This window comes from Nanorana parkeri, unplaced genomic scaffold (genome assembly GCF_000935625.1).
Source record: "Nanorana parkeri isolate BGI_ZX_2015 unplaced genomic scaffold, ASM93562v1 scaffold462, whole genome shotgun sequence".
In the NCBI taxonomy this organism is placed as follows: domain Eukaryota; kingdom Metazoa; phylum Chordata; class Amphibia; order Anura; family Dicroglossidae; genus Nanorana; species Nanorana parkeri.
In genome coordinates this window covers 1,121,602-1,141,356 of record NW_017306730.1, presented here as the reverse complement: position 1 = coordinate 1,141,356, position 19,755 = coordinate 1,121,602, and the positions used below count along the sequence as shown (strand labels likewise).

Here is a 19,755-nt window from a genome sequence, read left to right as displayed (position 1 = left end):
GGGGGGGCGCGCGCGGGTCTCACCTCATCAAAAGGGTCACACATTCAGAGAGATCCAGAATCCAGATGGCAGCAGTGCAGTCACAGTGAATTGGGCACTGTACGGACACAGGCAGCATGTGACACAGGCAGCATGCTCAGCTGACCAGACACCAGAGAGAAGCTATTGGTGGGGGAGGGGCCACGCTTACAGCAGCCAAAGCCTGTATCCCCATCTATGCAGCAGCCACACACGAAGCGTGCGCACCAGGGACAAGGTAGGGGCGGGACGAGCTTACAACGGCGGCGACCAAAGCCCGGAGCTCCGTCCATATTGCTGCTGTCACTTGAACTTCTACAATTTTTTCCGCCCTCACCCCTTGGGCGCCCTCAAGCGGCCGCTTATCTTGCCTTGCGGTAGCGCCGGGCCTGTCAACACACTCCCTTCCCCTGACTCCGTTCACAGCCAACAGTATATGGTTTATACCTCCATTATTATTATAAAAGTCAGCTGGACTTATAATGGATTGGAGCAGAGTGCTGGAAACTCCAGTGCAGAGACTTCTCACACAGCCCCAGAGAAATAGAAGTCAGAGGATGATTCAACCTGCAAGCATTTCCCCATGGCCACTCACAGGAAAGCTACAAGCAAAACAAATTCCAGCCATAAGGATATGTGTTCTGACTTCATGCTGGGTTTAAAACCATATCAGAAAGGTTTTAGTCGCCCACAAAAACTGCCATCACCAAGGCTTGGAAGAGCCCTTTTTTGAGTTTTGAAGTCAAAAGCAGGATCAACACATTGGCCAATGAAAAGCTCACAGCTATATTAAATGACTGATGACTTAATGCCTATTAAATATATGATGTGAATGAGTGATCATGCACTCAAACCAAATAGTTTTTAAACCTCTCTTTTGTCCAACTGAAAACCAGACACCCCCAAGCTCTCCAACATTGCCTTTCTATCTTTTCCCACTTTCCTCTTATCCCCCCAACCTTTTCTTCTTATCCCCTTTCCATTTCTCCCCTCCACTGTCTTATTTGCTCCTTACACCAGCCTTCCTCCTCCACTGCAGCCCTCCTCCTCCTCCCTCCCTCCAATATCTCTTGCAGCCCCAAACCTCCCCATTTACCTACACTTTCCTTCATTCACAATTCCCCGCTTGTCTACCCTAGTGGCCCTCCCCACTGAGCACATATTGCCTACCGACAGTTCTCTGAGAGACTCCTTCTCATTACATGAACTCAGGTCATACCCCCTTTTCTGAATGGTCAGTTCTCTATGTACTGCAAATTTGGGAAGTTTACTCTTTGTATGTCTCTTGATAAGCCTTATTGGAATGGCCATTTGTTTGTATACCTTGTTCACTTGGAAATCCAATAATACAATTGTGAAAGAACACACATCAGATAAGTGCAAATCTTGTTTAGGATATGAGGTCTCTGTGTATATTTAGGACCACACTACCAAGTCCTTAGAAAAGCGTGGACTGTCAGCACCTCTCTATTTGGTGATGCGTTACTCATAGGTTTAATACAGGATAACTGTGCAGAGTTTTGGAGACTTTTTTTACGGGCTAACAAAGGGGGAGGGCTGAATTGGGGGAACCAATCCAAAATCTGCACCAAGGCTTGAACATTACCAGCTGTGCTACCGCGTACTCATCTGGAGTACGCGGTCCAGTTCTGGTCACCAGTACTAAGAAAAGATGTCCTTGAGTTGAAAAAAGTCCAGCGGAGGGCAACCAAACTAATTAGGGGTATGGAGGACCAGAGCTATGAGACAAGGCTACTAAATTTAAACATGTTCACATTGGAGGTGAGGAGATTAAGGGGGGATATGATCTCCATGTACAAAGTGTTCAATGGTGGTAGCGACATTAGTGATAAACTGTTTAAAATTGACTCCGTTACAGGAACTAGAGGCCACCACCTAGAATTGGTGGAAAGAGAATTCCAGCACAGGGGGCAAAGGGGGTTCTTTACGGTTAGAGCGGTTGGGGCCCGGAACTCGCTGCCGCAGGCGGTGATTTCGGCAAATGGTGTGGAATTGTTCAATAAACTTTTGGACGATTTCTTAAGGGACCGTAATATACAGGGGTACAGGTACTCCTAGAATGAGATCCTAATAGGTTGGACTTGATGGACTAATGTCTTTATTCAACCTCAAATACTATGTAACTATGCTACTGCTCAATACATCCAGTTGCAAAATGACCTTTTTAAGGTTAGTAATAGTGATTCAATTATTGTCAAATATTTTTAATTATTATTCTGCAGGATTTATATAGCGCCAACAGTTTGTGCAGCGCTCTACAACATAAGAAGAACATTACAGTTACAATACAAAGACAAAATGGTAAGGAGGGCCCTGACCGTGAGAGCTTACAATCTAAAAGGGAGGAGCAAGTGATACATTAGGTAGCTGTGTGAAGATGAATTGTTTGAGAAGGTGATAGTTCAGTGGTTAGTTTGAGGTGAGATAGACTTCCCTAAAAATGATGAGTCTTTAGGGATCGTCTAAAGACAGTCAGAGTGAAAGATAGAAGGACAGGTTAAGGTAAAGAGTTCCATAGGATGGCAGAGACTCTAGAGAAGTGCTGGAGGCGAGCATGGGAGGAGTTGACAAGGGAGCTAGTGAGCAGGAGGTCTTGGGAGCAGTGAAGGGGATGGTTAGGGGTTGTGGATGGCTTTGTAAGTGGTTGTTAATATTTTGAATTTTATCCTTTGGGCGATTGGAAGCCAGTAGATGGATTGATACGGGGGGAGGGGGGTTTCGGGTGTTTGCAGACACGGAGCGGTTGGTGAGATGGATGAGTCTAGCAGCAGCAGTCATGATAGTCTGAAGAGGGGATAGCCTGTGCAGAGGTAGGCCAATGAGGAGGGAGTTGCAATAGTCGAGACGAGAGATAACAAGTGAGTGGATGAGAAGCTTTGCGGTTTTATTGGTTAGAAAGGGGCGTATTTTGGAGATGTTACAAAGGTAGCAGGATTTGGAAAGTGATTGGATGTGGGGCAGAAAGGTGAGGTCTGACACCTAGCACCTTGGCATGGGGGGAGGGATGGATAGTTATGTTATCAGCTCAGTTTTTGAAAGGTTGAGTTTTAAGAAGTGTTGTGACTTCCAGGCGGATATGTCAGTTAGTAGGTTAGTGACACGCAAGGACACCGAAGGGGTGAGTTGTGGAGTGGAAAGATATATTTGAGTGTCATCGGCATAAAGATGGTATAAGAAGCCAGGCGAGGTTATCAATTGACCAAGGGAAGCACTGTAGATACAGAAAAAAAGAGAAGGGGTACAAGGACAGAGCCTTGGGGGACCCCTACAAAAAGAGGAAGAGGAGAGGAGAGGAAGAGGTAAGTTTGTAGGTATTTCGTTTTTCTTATAGTTGTGCTTTAACGTTAATCTATGCATAATACATTCTGTTGGTCAATGTAGAATCTCATATTTTAGTGAATAGGACAGTCACTGGCCAACCACATGACCACACAAGGATCCCTATATACGCAAGTTACAAGCTGTATCAACTTAATGCCAGCTCCAGGATACAAAATGCAGAATTGCTGATAGCGGACTGTGAATGTTCAGTAAAGGTCTGCAGGCATTTCTACAGTTACAAGATAAAGGTCTACTGTTTCCAAACATAATTTATGATTGTCAACAATTGTCAAAAGTTATTTAAAAAAAGTCTGTTTATCTTTTAGGGAATGTTAAATAAACATAATTGAAACTAAGGTAGTTAATAACGTTTTTAGAATGTAATTAGGGTGTATGTAGCCATAATAGCAAAGAGTATTTAACTAGAACATTTTAATCATTCTTACATTAAAAGCCATAAGCAAAAGGCAATGTATGCAAGTACATTTTTTCTTTCCCGAACCTCCTATTTCAAATCGTGGCCATATGGGGCTCAACAATATTAAGTGCAGTGACAGATTCAGTCGTCAGCTGTGACAGCAGGACTACATGAGGCTTAATCAGATATGACATTCATGACCTCTTTCAAATGTCCGAAATAATTGATATTGCAATACACTGAAAAGCTCAGTCTGACTTTTCCCTTATTGGAGAGCTTTGTTGGAGGATTCAGTCAGATAGAAAAGACAGGCTGCGATTTCTGCTGCATTCTCTTTACCTGGTGCTCTGAGAATCCTTTCTGTAGAGGTTTTCACACCACCAAGGATGCTAATGATGCTCAGGGCTTTTAAAGAAGAACTATGAGATGAGTGATTTTCACTCACCTCATAGTTCTAGCCGACCTGTGACAATGAGACTGTCACAGGTCGGCTCAGTAGATCGGGAAGTGAGCGAACAGATACCGGAGTTCGCTCACCTCTCGATCCTGTCACGGCTCTCTGCCTCTAGATAGGTAGAGCCAGCTGTCACTCACGCAGCTGGGCGAATCCAGACATCGATGTCGGGATCCGCTCCGGCTGCGGCGTCTCAGTATACCGTGAGCTGTAGCTCGCGGTATACTGCGGCTAGGGTAACGGGAGGACGCTAGTTTGTGTCCTCCCGTTAACCTAAGGAGAACTATGGGGAAAAGACCTGACCCCATAGTTCTCCTTTAACACATAGCAGGCACCTAAATGTGAATGAGACCTTTAAGGTCCTGTATTGATGGGGAGGACTGCCTCATTGTTTCAACCCACACTAAACATCTACCAAATATTTGGTCTCAGAGAGAGTACTGAGTAGAACCATAGTTGCCATGCCCATACCTCTCAGATGAGAAAGAGGGACAAATGCCAGCACAATGGGGTGAATTTATCAAAACTGGAGCAGACAGAATCTGGAGCAGTTGCTCATGGTAAACAATCAGCTTCTCTCTTCAGTTTGTTCAGTTAAGACGTGTAAATTAAAGATAGAAGCTGATTGGTTGCCATGGACAACTGCTCCAGATTATGTGTGCTCCACTTCTGATAAATTCCCCACAATGTATTTAGACACTGGACACACCCCTGCAACGCTTCCAGTTATGTGGACTATTAAGAATTTTAATGACGAAAACTATCCGATAAACCCATAATTGTTTCTTTTACCATTACTTTTCCTTCATATTGCCTTTTTCAATGTATAAAAGATAATTAGGAGGTTTTAGTGCAGAATAACACTTTTGTTAGTTAAATAGCACATTCTCATGGATATCTGTACATCAGACCAAAAAGAAGGACAACTGAGGAGGAAAGAGGGACAGGAACAGAATGTAATTCCAAATGAGGGACAGTCCTTGCAAATGATAGACATTTGGGAGGTATGCATACTGATGTTTGAACAGCAAGGGTTTGTGTTCCACCGAGTCCACTGTTGCAAACAACCTTTGGGCTGCATCTGAAAGGGAATTTACATGGCTTCTCCAGCTAATGATGTTCTCAACATAGGTGTTAAGCTGTAAATAATGCATTTGTAGGCCTGTGTCTAGGGTACCAGGATACAGTTTTAATTCAAAAACGAGTGCTCTCTTATCCACCCCTGTCTCTCTTACAAACACTAAAAGCAAGACAGACGTTTAAATATAGTAGAGAAAAAGTTCTAGAAAAACATAAGTCATTTTAATGCTATCTCAGTCTCAATGAAAGGAGGGAGCCATTAAAATGAACAGATAATACATACCTGACCAGGTTTCTTAAGCACACATTGTACCAGGTGACACAAACTTTCCACTTTTTCTTCATCTTTTAGTTTTTCTTTAATCTGTTGTTCCAACAGCTTCCATTTAGATGCACCTTTAAGAATATTAAAAGGTATAGCAAAATGCAAGTCAATTAAACAAAATTAATATGTTAATATATTTAAGTGACTGGGCTTGCTATGGACTTTTGACCATCACTTAATTTTCGTTCAATACATTTTTATCGAAAATTTACAGAAGTACAGAATCTGAAAAAGAGAAATGTATACCAAAATATTACACAAGAGTGGAATTGTAATAAAAGAGTACAATCTGACCAGGTTAACAATGTAATACTTCCACGGTTAAGAATGACAATCAACAGGCGATAGACAGGACAGAGGTCATTGAGTTAAATATAAACAGTATAATGATCGTCTCCAGCTATAGAAAGCAAGCGGAGTCCCAGGTCTTAATGGAAATAAACCACTACTATCGGATTAAAATACAGAAAGAAAAGGAGAAGGAGTAGGAAAAGAAGAAAATAGAAAAAGCAGGAAAAGCAAAGGAGAAAGGAAGAGACAGAGTAGGGAAAAGGGAGAGAAAACAGGTATCCGAGATTCAATATTATCCTGGAATCTTTATAATGTATGAGCCAAGGAAAGGAGACAAGTCAAGACGTAATAAAGCCAGTGTCACAATGAGGTGGAAGACATTTTCTGATCCAGGAGTCCCAAACTCGTTCAAATTTGTGCATAATATCAGACCTTCACTTAATTTTAAGGCAGCATGCATATGCTTCTACATGGTTTTGAAAATACATTTTAAAATATCAGTTATACATCTCAACTGACCAGTGCTCAAACAGGTTTATCATACAGACAGAATATCTCTGTTAAGGTTAACCTGTACTAGTTATACAATGACTGAGCTAAAGACAGTGGATACTATAAAGTGCCATATTTTACCAACACCAGAGCTTCCGATATATACCAACATCCATGCAGAGAGTAGGCAACTCACTCACCATGACCTACTTCTTGCGACATATCACCAAGCCTTAACACCTCCCTGTGGAGGAAGGGACCTGCCTAAATATGGCATTTCAGAAGCCATTTTATTAAAAAGAAATCTCTGTAGGCACCAGAAGTACATGAAGAGAATTATTATAATATTTAGACTTCACATTTGTTTGCCCTGATGCAGTGCGTTAAGGCACATTGTGTTGATGCAGTCCATTGATTTGAGCTGCTAATGCTTCACAATGGACCTGAAAACATGGTAGTGCACTGCTCTAGTGCATTGCCATGGTGTGCTGCAATACTAACGTGTTGGGTATTCACAAGTTTAGTGCATTGTGGTGCCATTCAAAAAAAAATGGCACCACAAAGTGGTTACATGGGTTGGGGTAATACAAGCTAAAATACGTGTTCCCGCAACACATATGTGTGAATCTGGCCTTAAGGTAAAGTCGGACAACACTGAAAGAGCCTAGTTTAGCCATTTTTTTAGCTGGTAAAGGTATAAAGCATTTGGTGAGATATTCCCTAAAGCTAGCCATACATGCTTTGAATTTCAGCTGATTCCTGCTGAATCAGCCAAAATTCAAGTTGTGCCCTGTTGGCACCTCTCAGCTTTACAAAAGTCAATTTAAAAATTGGACTGAGCCGGGTGGAAAACTATCAGCCAAACAGTAGCCACATCCCATTAGATGCAGTCGCTGTTTGGGTATTCAGACATTTGCAGGTGTTGCGGCTGACAATAGATGGCATTTCAGATTTCCCCATCCATGCAGTTTAGTGGAATTTTCAAGAGAAATTCCAAAATCTACTAAAAAGATGCAGATTATGCAGCTTTCCACACCGAGAATGCAGTAGGTGATTATAATGAAGGCAGACCCTCCCATTCAGGGTGAGAGTAGGAAACTCCAACAAAGTTTGTGAAAATACTTGTACTGTAAATTGATCACCCAGAGGGGATTGTTTCTTTAAAAGCAACAAAAGGGAATTTACACTTTTTATATAGAAAACTCATGTTTGAATCAAACTATGTTTCTGATCCCTCTAAGATTCAGACTATGTGGTCTGATCACTCTAAGATTCAGGATGCTCCCATTGTGCACAGTTTATGATCATCAGCACAATCAGAAATTTTGAAGCAAACTTCACGAGACTGCAAAAGCTCCTATTAATTCTGGTTTTGTTATGTGTCTAGAGGAATAGAAGACAGTTCAACCTCTGTAGGATGGCTTATTTACCTAAATGGATTATAAAATACTATTTGCATGTGTCATGGCTATCATCCCTCTGTGGTCTGGCTTTCTCACAATATTTTACTTTAAAGCAACAGACTACGAAAGGTGACGATGAGGACAGCTGAACCTGCCAAACCAGGAGTTCCTTAATAAATGATCTTATGTTTTGAAAACAAGCTAACTTTGTGAATAGGCGTTGAAAATTGAGATCACCTTTTTTGTTGTTGATGTGTACCTTCAAAAGGAAACACAGTAAAGCTGTCCATTTCTAATATGAATTTGCACATCAAAATACATAATTTAATAGATGGAGAGGACTGGCAAGGTATGAAAGAGAATGATTGACTAAGTCTCAGAAACAATTGCTGCTAATGCCAAATTAAAATGGTCCTGTTTAACCATATATAATCCAAGGGCAGGTGTCTGGCGACAGGATCCATACCTGTATAATTCATACCACGGACCTTTGTGAACAGATATTCAAGAAGTAAAAAAGTTCCCGTAATGGCTTTTATGTACTATTATAGTACCAATTCATAAGGTTTACTTGCTGTTTGTAGCTATAAATAGATGTGCTCTATTTTGGTTCAGATTTGAACCAAGTAATGTGCACAACAACACCCGTTTGCATAATTGTGTTCCTTAGTTTGGGGCACAACTGTTGCAAATTTCTAAAAGTGTACTGGACTATGATGACCCAGTAGGGGTAGCTTTGGTAGATCTGGGATTTGTTATTTTTGTCATGTTGGCAATAATACTGCTGCATCTAAATTTCCTACTACTTTCAAGGTCAAAGACACACAAAAATGGCATGCAGACTACATGTCATAGGAAGGAATTAATGATATGTAAATAAAAAAGTGAAAAAAAAATAGATGTATTACCTGAGTAAATAAAGTGAAGAATGTTGGGTAAACACACATGGAAGTCGCAGTTTTTAACAATGACTCTGACTGGAGAATTGTGGGCAGTGCCCGCAGATTCTTTGTATACAGAAAACAGGGAATGTGCTGTCCTGTATATGCAGGGGTCAGAAATATCCCTGACAGAAGTAGAGACAAACAACAGAGCAAAGACAGCACTGACACTGCACAGCACAACTCTATGGGCTCCAGAGATCGGCCTTAACTCTGCTGTACAGAAGAGGACATCCACACATTGGCAGTGAACCAGAAGATCCTGAATGTCAGATATATATTGCGAAGGCTCGTGCTTCATAACTGGCATCTTTTCTGTAAAAACAAAACATTAGACCCATCATTCTCAAACTTTTCCACCTGCGTATCATATGGTTGTTACATCAATGATGACATCATTAGCAAAAAACTGACACGAATGTTACCTTATACTTCATATTTTAACCAAACACTCTTCTATAGATGAAAAAGGCAGTATCAGCCACGGGAACAAAAAACTGCCCTCAGGCATGCCAAGTACCAGGTCCCTAATCACAAACAGTTGCATTGTCCAAGTGTTTGTGTCTAGCCTATGGACTAAAGGTAAGGGAACTGCACTGCAGACACCTCGGGGCTAGTTCCGATTCTGGCCGGAACGCACAGGATCGCATGGCGGCCGGCTCACTTTGTTGTGGGACGGGAGAGGGCGTGACGGTGAATGGCACTGCAGCCACGTCCTCCGGTCGCAATGCGATCGGCTGCACAGGAATGCAAGGCACATTAATGCCTGCGGTCCAGTCTGGTCCGGTCAGAAAAAAATACTGCAAGCACTATTTTTTCGGACCGAAACGCAGGCACTGATGTGGCACGCGCTCCCGTTTGGCCGATCGCATTGCGGACAGAGGGCGTGGCTGCGGTGCCAATCACTTCAATGCACCGCCACGCCCCCTCCCGCCCCGCAACAAAGTGAGCCAGGTGCAATGCGATCCAGTACGTTCCGGCTATAATCTGGCCGGAACGCACTGTGACTGGTGTAAACTATCCCTCAGGGCCCATTCACACCACATCATCTCCAGACCAGACCAGATTGTTTCCGGACCCAAAATACATCCTAATGTAAATGTATCCCTATGCTTTTTCTGGCTTCTGTTCACACCACCGCTGTCCTTTCCAGACCAAACCAGAAAAATAATGTATGTCTCATATTGTCTGGACTGCAATGCAACGCATGAAAACGCATCACAAAAGCACGCAAACGCACTGGAACGCACCTGAAGCCCATTTTAAGCTTAAGAATAAAAACAGCTCCGGAACGCAGAAAAATCACGGCAAAATTGCGGTCAAAACGCAATGCACTGCATTCCAGATCTGGTCCAGAAAATGTTGTGAACCTGCCCTCAGTCAGTGCCAGCTTATTGGGAGAAAACTACAGCAATCAGATAACATTTTCCAGCCGGCACAATTGCTTCTCCCTAATAAGCTTTGATCAGCACGGTCTGCTGATGACTAAAAGATAGGTTCCCGATCTAGCCCCAAACAAGCAAATCGGGAGATGGTCATCAAAAGTTCCTTTATTTTTTTCTAGCAGGTCACCTGCTGGCACAAAAAAATAAATAAGAATTTGGCATTCTTTCTCAGTCTTTGGAAACTTTGAAAGGCTCATCTACACAGCTGTTTTTCTGAACTACTTTTCTACCACATGCAATGACCAATTCAAATGCAACTTTAAAGCAGCTTAAAAACGACTCCAAAGCAATTTAAAGTACATAACTTAAAAAACACTTGAAACTTGCTTCTAAATCTAAAGCCTCTGTACACAAGATTTAAATCACTACACAACAATATGAATTAAAATTATATAAAATGATGCCATGAAAAGTCTCTGTGTGTCTTACTTGACTGGAACTCAGGCCTCTCTGACAAGGTTCTCTTCACATTTTAGGAACCACTAAATTAGACCTTACTTGCTTGTTTGTAAACGTGTAATAGGCTTTGAGGTCATGCAGGTGCAATAGACATTGCATCTCATGGTTGGGTATCAGTCTCAATGTCATTCAGGCAAAACTGAGCAACTAAACAAGCAAAGTGGCCCCATTTTGACACAGGCTACGAGTTCACAGTTCACACTTTCAAGATGATTGAAAGTAATAACAGGGATAGTTTTGGCTTATGGGAACCAATCTGATTTTTTTCTTTCATGAATGTACAGGAAAATGAAATAGATAACATTTCCGCTCATTATGGGCAACAATTATGCTTTCAGGCACTTTCACCAATATGCTACAGAGACTGAAATCTACTGATGTATTTGATATCCCTTAATACTTACTTTTGAGTATCCCACATAGTTACTATTCCCTTTCGTGAGTGATAAGTTGAGATACCCCCTTTTGCAATACACAATACTCTTAATGGCAAAACAGCAATAAAAAAAAGAAACAGTCTCTTTCATGCAAGCAGCATTATTAAAAGGAAAAAAACAACACATAAAAACCCCGGAGAGGTCCCAAGACAAGACTTTGTATGCATGAAAGGCAGAGGGCGCCAGAGACAACACAACACATCCTCTTCAAATAACTTCACAGAAGGAGTCACGGTTGACCTTGTCAGACAAGAAGAGCCCCATTGTTAAAGGCATGCATGCTGGAGAGAGGTTTGTCCACAGATTTGATCTCCCCACAGAAAGGAGAACCAGAATGGGTCTTTACAAACTTTATTTCCCAAAAACTACAAACATGTTGATGCTGAAGTTGTAGCATGGCTTGACAGTTTGAAAACAAAATGCAGACTGCTCCACGTTTGTGTGTGTTTCCGTACATTTCAGCTCATTCCTTTGGAATGAGCTATGTAACACAATTAATTTCAGTACAGCATTGCATGACTGAATAAATGTCAGTCAAAGTACCGCAGCGCTGAATACTGAAAAATGGCCTGGGCTCATGTCCACATCTTTCGTTTGTATCTGAGCTGCTCGTCTTTCCCAGCCAATGTGAGTGCAAAACGACATACATTAGTCCAAAAGCTCTCCAGGGAACACAGGTGTTAAAAAAGTTAATAATAATCCTATTCCGGATTAAAATTGGACAAAAAAAGCTCTTCCACATGTTCCCTGTAGTAGCAATAGCAGTGCAACACAGTAAATATCAGAGATAAGAGAGAGTAGGATTCTAGGAGCATCTCATACTAATTGATTCATTCATTTACCGTATATACTCGAGTATAAGCCGAGATTTTCAGCCCATTTTTTTGGGTGAAATACAGAGAACACTGTAACAAGAAACAGCATGCGATCTCAACTACCGAGTGCTGAGGTGCATTCCCATATTACCTGGTAGAAGAAGGGCCGGAGGTTTAATCCCACTCTTTCTTTTCTTTCCATTTACAGCTGACTTGCGATGGATAGTCTTGTGTATGTAATATTCCAACTAAAGAGAAAAACAAAAACACACAAGCATCTCAGTAATGGTGAAATATGTCTTCTAGAGTTTTTGCCATCCTCCATCCAACCTGCCCCGTTTTATCTAGAACTAGAAAAAAGAGTTCCTATTCCAGAAGAGGTTAGACCAGGGAGAGTACAAACCATCCTAAAGGAGTGTTTTATATAGCAAAGTGTCAACAACAAGTAGAAACAATGTGTGCAATTTTCAAGTATAAAATTGGAATGCCTGGCTTCCAGCCATGTCTCGGAGGGCAGGATAGCTTCAAGATGGACACAAAGGAATGTGGAACAGACAGAAAATACCAATTGCATTTGGTGGAATTAAGTGACTATGGAGAAAGTCTAAATCTCAGTGGTTGCTGGGAGCTTATACATTTTGATAAAGTAGACATGTTAGTAGGCATGTTTCAGGATGCAGACTCTAAATAGTGGTGAGTGACTTAATAGTGGAAAGTGTGGCCACTTGCTGTACTTGGATGCCCCAAGGACTTAAACTATGTACTCTGACTGTAGAATGTCTCAGGTGGGCCCCAGGTGATGGGGGACTTGACAAGTGTGTGTACCAGGGACAGGCTAAGGTCAGGTCTGGTAGCAGACAGAGAGTATATAAAGGACAGGCAGAGGTCAGGACAGGCAGCAAACAGAGTATTCCAGGGACAAAATATTAAACAGGAACAGGTAGCAACATACTAAGACAGGAACAGGATGCAAGGTACAAGACAAGATATGCAAAGACTAAATACAGGCTTGTGAAGACAGAACTATCACAAGCCCAGAGCTCTGGGCTTGTGTGGCTTAAATACAGCACCACCAACCAATCCCAACTAATGTGCGTGTCTCAGCTCATTAGCTCGTAGCTGACAAAGTCAAGGAAAAGTGCAATGGCAGCAAGCAACCACCAGGAGGAGCTAGGAGGCAGCACCAGACACAGGAGAATGAGACACAAGCCGAGCATTATGTTCCTTTAGTGTTCTTGATTAGGTCTGGAAATTAATTTTGTCTAGCACTGTCAAGGACATAGGAGGTTGTTGTGAGATCTGCCCAATATGCTGGAAAGTTTCTCCAAGTAAGCAATTTTGATCACATTATTACCTACGAGGTAAACTCCAAAAGTGCTTAAAAACAAACACGATGATGTGATATAATTTGGTGCATGCCTAGAAGTGCTGCGTTAACATTTTGTGTGGATAGACTTAATACATTTTCAAAAGACTGCGAAAAAGAAGAAATAAAATTACATGACTATGTCTGCATATCTAGTGAACTTTTGTTCCGTATGTGCTGTCCTTGAAACTTTGCAGCTAGTAACATTTTGCGAGGGAGACATTATCAAGCTACAATAAAAACAAAGCACTACCGTAATTTCCATCAAAGAAAACCGTTTCTCATTTCTGTACATTTCACATGACCCTTAAAAACCCTTTGTTAGGGTTTAAATTAAACTCTTCATTTGGTTGCAAGTGAGACTGTTCTAGGTTCTATGGTATTATGAGCTGTATACAGATCTGACAGTAAAAAACAGATAATACTCTTCCATGTGTATGTATGTGCGCCGTTTGTGCCTGTCCATAGTGTCCAAAGTACAACTAGTTGGTGTGTCTCTTTTCTGCAGTTGTGGGTTTTGAATGGTTTCTGAAAGCAATCATTTTACATACATGTGTACCTCCTCTATCAACCACCATCTGTAACAGTTGGCAGTAGAGAAGCAAGGGGTACACTAGGGATGCACGATACCATTTTTTCCAGGCCAAGTGCGAGAACCGATACTTTACCTCGCCGATACCATTTACCGCAATGCAGAATACCACCAGCTATAGAGGACTACAAATCTCAGAAATACATTATAAAGCAGTGGACTGTGGAGGGTCTCGTGTGGGCTATGCAGGGTCTCAGGTGGGCTGTGCGGGGTCTCACCAGGAGTCTGGAGAGTCTCCCAGGCAGGTGCAGGCGGCGGAAGCAGTGTAAGCAGCGCTGTGTGGTTCCCCAGGAAGGAAGGGCAGGTGTGCTGGCCGGCGCTATAAACAGGCGCCGAGGTTCACAGGAAGGTTTCCGAGGTCCCCAGCAAGCGCGGAAGCTCAGGCAGCCACTTCAGTTTAAAAATTTAAAGCACCCATATCGGTGTTTAGTATAGCGGTTTATTCACGTGTACGAGTACTCCTGAAAATGTTTAGTATAGCGGTTTATTCACGTGTACGAGTACTCCTGAAAATGCCAAGTATCTGCACAGATGCCAAAACTGGGATCTGTATCGGTGCATCCTGAGTGTAGAACATGTGATCTCTCATCAAGTACCACTTAGTCATAAAAATGTATTCAACTCATTATAAACAAGGCTCAATCCAAGGGGTTATATTGAAAACTGAAATAACAGTGATCTTTTCATACACGCAGTCCTTATCCTTTCTTTAACAGGTTTTCTTTTTCTAAATGGAAAAATTAATGACTTGCACAACACTGGCTTTGTGCATTATAGCTCTCTGGATCACAAATTACCCCTGCTCTCTCTAACAAGCTTGCCTTGCAGAATAATGATTAATCCACAAGACTACTCTGGAAAACTTGTACATTATTTGGACACGGTGTGTAAGCAGAAGTATAAAAATACTGGACTTGTAACAGCACTGCTGACAGGGAAAATATATGCTTGATTAGGATCTCTCAACAGAGAGCGCATTGTTTCTGAAAAGTCACCATGTTTTAGCCTTGTACAGTGTACCCTGCCAGATGAACAGAACAGTCCGCTCAATGTTAGGCTGGCCAAATAGGGTGGAGCCGTCAGGGTTGTCTATATAACCAACATGCATGTCCTATGGAGGTAGGTGATGGAGACCCTACGAGACACAACCAGCGCTGGTTTAAAAAAGGGTAAATAGGGACTATTCCAACAAAAACAAACAATCTCTGTCACTAACTTGTGTGTGCAGCATCTTCAGCTACCTATGGACATGAGATTTCCAGTGTAGTTTGTTTGGAACAGTAGTCTTAGCACTGCATGATATCAATGCAGACACTGGTGAAGTCTTGGTGAAAAAATAATCCAGACAGAGGTAAATAGGGCTTGTTAGTCCATTGTTTCCTTAGAGGGCCCACAGGCTAGGAGAGCTTTAGGAAGGAACATGGATTTGATACCACCCCAACATGCACCAATGTGATAATTGTGAACTTGTTGCATGTCTTGTTAATAATGCATAGTTTGACATTTTTGTGACATAATACATGGACCCCAATCTGAAATAAGTCATTTCAGGGAGGTGCCCTCTGTCAACCCCCTCCCCTGAAATTATGGCGGATAGCAAAGACAGCTGCAGCCGTCAGAAAAAAAAAGCATAGGAATGAATAGCTAGGCTGCTATTGGCTATTTCAACTTGCAATAGCCAATAGCAAGCTGGCTATAGCACCCGCCCTCTGCTACTGTCAGTCAACAGAGGAGGACCTGATGGAGAACTTCAGGTCCACCTCTGCTGATTGCCAGCAGCAGTGGGCGCGTGCAATAGCTAGTCTGCTATTGGCTATTACAAATTGAAATAGCCAATAGCAATCTAGCTATTCGTTCCTATGCCGTTTTTTTTTTATTCCGGTATCAGAAAAAAAAAAAACAACAGCAGGGAAAGGTTTACTCTATTAGATCAAGCATTTTGATTGGCTGCCATGGCAACCCAAACCAGTTTCTTCATATAAACTCTAGGGTTACTGTTAAGAAATTGTGCTCTATGGTATATTACATTTCTCTTTTTAAACCATTTACATAAATATCTGGTCTTTTACAATCTGTTCTGCTTATCATGGTTTTAACGTCCTATAAGCCTTGTTGAATAACTAGGGCATGTAGAATTTTATGCAGCGCAACAACTAATTAGAGAGATCTTTTGAGAAATCATACGCAACTCATCAGCCACATACACTTGGGGAAATTTTATAAAGCAGAACAAATATTAGCCAAAAGTCACTATTCATCAGTTATTAATCACAATGAAAGACGATTGCTGATGGCTTTATAAAATATCCCCGTGTGATGGGAAAGGTACAGTTGATTAAAATACTTCTATAATTAGCTACGCTGTGTTGCATAAAAATTCTCCTGCATGTCCTAATTATTCAAATCTATACTATACCTTACCAAGTTGCTTCATATAAAAAAAGGATTCAACGTGTTTTAGAGTGGACCTCCACCTTCTCTTCAGGAGAACATGTTGGATCCTTTTTTTAAAAATACATTTTAATCAGTTTTATGCAGTTTAACTTGAAATACACTGATTGTAGACAAGGTCTGAGGTATCCTCATGTACTGAACACATTTTGATATTCGGAAGCTTCCGCAATAGCCGTGTGGGCTTGAAACACAAAGCCTTTATGATGTAGTAAGTTGTCACAGCCTGGCTTCCTAATCAGGTAAGTTGTTTTATTGTTCTTCAACCCACATAGCTCTTGTAGATACACTTTGAAGAAAACACTTTTTCATAACCCCATTTGAGAGCCAATCAGTGGAGGAGAGTGCTAACAGCTAATTTAACTAGACGACTCTACAAGCACTATATCCGTGTTTGTCTTGGCATATAGCACATATGGGCATCTTTGGATTGGATGCCACCTATGTGTGAAGTTGATTATTTCAGAGGCACCCTCTTTTTTTCTCTTTTTACCTGTAGGTTCTCTGACATTTTTGCAGAAGCAAACATATGAGTGAATCTATGGGCAATCACTAGAAACAGTCGAGAAAAATATATATCAAAGCGCTAAAGGTATAACTAATATGAAACTTAGTATAACCAAGTGATATAGAGAAATTAGGGTTTAGGCGGTCTAGCCCTAAAACAAGTGATATGTCTTACATAGAATCATAAAAGAAAAAAGAAAAAGAAAATTAATAGTACAATTGTGCTGTGGAAAAACAGAAAATGATTGGGACAATAAAAAATTTCAACCACTGTGTAAAGACCTCGAATATATAACAATATATAAACGATCCGTGCAAAAAATATATATTAAAAAATTGGAATAAAATGTTCAACGAAAAATAAACGTAAAAAACGTGTACAAAGGAAGTTGTTAATGATATATATTGATGGTGGTATATATTTCGTAGCGGTGCTGCTTTAGGTCTTAATTTATTATACATTTCCACTTTAGTCTCCTTTCCAGAAGCGCGGATTATGTATTTCTAATCACTAGAAACAGTCTTGAATGTTGGTTCAACTTACCATTTAACGGTTAAAACAAAAAGCTGTGAGCAACAATAGCTGTTAGAAATGATTAACTAATGAGTACAATGAACATGAAAGTATTTTCTGGGAAGTAATGGATTTGCCTAAAGACTCATTTAGAATCACATTTATTACCACTTGTTCACAGTCAGCTAGCCTGGTCCTGTTATTCAAGCACAGGAAAACAAAGACATTAACTTCACTCGCGTACAACAACAAGTTGTGTTGCACCGAGCAGTAACTTTTTCCTTAATGAGCTTGGGTTTCGCTATATACTTGGAACTAAATAGGCTTTTTTTTCCGTGAGTTTTTATCAAAAGCCAGTGCTACATAGTCAAGGCCTACTGCAGGAAAATATCAGACAGGTAGCTCTCATGTGAGGGGGGCCCTGCTAAACATCTTGTCTTGAATTGTATTGTACTTTCCTCCTTTCTATTGTGAAGCGCTGTAATATTAATAATAATACTCTAAACTTCCTGCTTATGTAAAACTGCAAAGCTGAAACTATTGAAGAATTCAAAATGTATTAAATGGTGATATATAGAACTGTGTAATCCCAATGACCTGTGGTCATGGAGGCGGAACAATAAAAGCAGCCTGTGAGAGTTTAAAGAAAACTTGTATTAAGGGAACATGTGGGCTGCCATTGCTTACCTCTGCTTCTAAAAGTGCTACTTGCCTGGCGCCCATTTCAGCTTCAATACTTTTTGTGTCAGTGACCTCAACTTGCAAATCTGACTTTGATCTTACTTCACCTGCTCCATGGTGGTTTTGCATTAGTTATTTTGCGTTAGTTATAAAACCTGTGGGTCTTCTCAGGTCACGGCCAAATCAAAACAAATGGGCGGAGCCGGCCATGGCGTCACCGCTAGCTCCATCTATTTGTCGGTGGGCTTTTTTTTTATTTTTGGCGGATCGGTGGAGGTGTTGACAACACTGGATGCCGTGATTGACCATTGGATTACTTTGATGGATGCATTTTTGGACTTTTTGGGTTTTATTTTTTTTAAATCAATTAACCACTTCCTGGCCTGAGCAATTTCTTACTATTTGCACACACACATGATAAAATCTGAATTTTTGGTTAGAAAACAGCTTCAGACCCCCAATGATATATTTTCTGAAAGCAGAGGCCCTGTAGAATAATAACAAAAATGCTAGTTGCAATTTTTTATGTTGCTTGGCATTTGCGCAAATGTTTATCAAACCGTATTTTTAGGATAAAATACACTAAAATGAAATTTAGTGCGCAGAAACAGAATATAATAGTAAATCTTTTGGTAAAATATAAAAGACGGGGGCACGCCGGGTAAATTGATACCAAATATGTGAAACTTTAAACATGCATGCATCCGTGAAACCGCAAAAAACTACAATCCCCAAAATTTCCTATAGGGGACAATTTAAAAGCTTTTACTGCTCATCAGTTTAGTGCTAACAGTGATTAATGGCTCTAGAATTATTGCTCTCTCTCTGATGTTCGCAACAATATGTAACATGTGTGGCGCAATTTTCGTTTTTGCACGTAGGCGCACCCAACGCATGTTTGCATTTTCTTACTTTTTTTTATATGTCACTTTCATTTTATAACTTTTTTTTACACTCAACTTTATTAATATCACATAGGGGACTAGAAATCCCCCTATGCAGAAGCAAATATAATGTGACAGGTCCTCTTCATAGAGACATCAGGGGTATTTCAGACCCCTAATGTCACCTAGGGACCCCAAAGCAGCTGAGGATCTGATCTGATTCCCCAACTTCTTCTCCTGGCTCTAAGAATATACACAGCGACACCGGAACTAATACACATCACTTCCGGGTCCAGTGATTGGCGGAGAGATCAGCAGCTATAAGCCTGCTGATCTCTCTCTGGTCAGTAAGAGGAGACCCGCCATGCTGGTCCTGGGCCTACACGGGAGACAGCGGAGCCCGGGGAAGCCGGCAGAAGCAGCAGGGGGGGGGAGGCACACAGCGCCGCACCGTACAAGCCATCCGACGGCTGTACAGCCGTTGGATTGCTTATATCTAAACAGAAATCGCCTGCTGTTTAAAATTATACCAAGAACACTGCTTCAGCAGCAGCAGCTATGTTCTTGGCATAACAGCTTTAGGACAGAATGTTTTTTTACATTGGGCGATCCTGAAGCGGTTAAAGGGCTTTTTCAAACGTGTGGTGTATTTATTTACATTTTACTCTTAACCTTTTAGTGCATGAGTAGGAGTACAAATACCCCTTACTCATTCACAAAGAGGGGGCTGAATTTGGTTTCTTTTTTTTTTTTTTACAGGGGTACCCCGATGCAAATAAGCACCCCTGCCCGCAGACACCCACAACCATCGGGTGAGGGCTTGTGGGGAAGAGTCCCTTG

The 19,755-nt window shown here is 41.3% G+C and overlaps 1 protein-coding gene across 1 annotated transcript in view; it reads right to left on the bottom strand.

Moving 5' to 3' along the window:
- The window catches only part of RHOBTB3 (Rho related BTB domain containing 3), a 49,948-nt gene that overhangs the window by 17,825 nt on the left and 12,368 nt on the right, over nucleotides 1–19,755 (bottom strand). The window contains exons 5-7 of the mRNA XM_018560526.1: nucleotides 12,072–12,168; nucleotides 8,732–9,079; nucleotides 5,596–5,708 (exon numbers count right to left, since the gene is read on the bottom strand). Of these exons, the coding sequence (XP_018416028.1) occupies nucleotides 5,596–5,708; nucleotides 8,732–9,079; nucleotides 12,072–12,168 (558 nt within the window). The remainder of the gene's footprint in view (nucleotides 1–5,595; nucleotides 5,709–8,731; nucleotides 9,080–12,071; nucleotides 12,169–19,755) is intronic.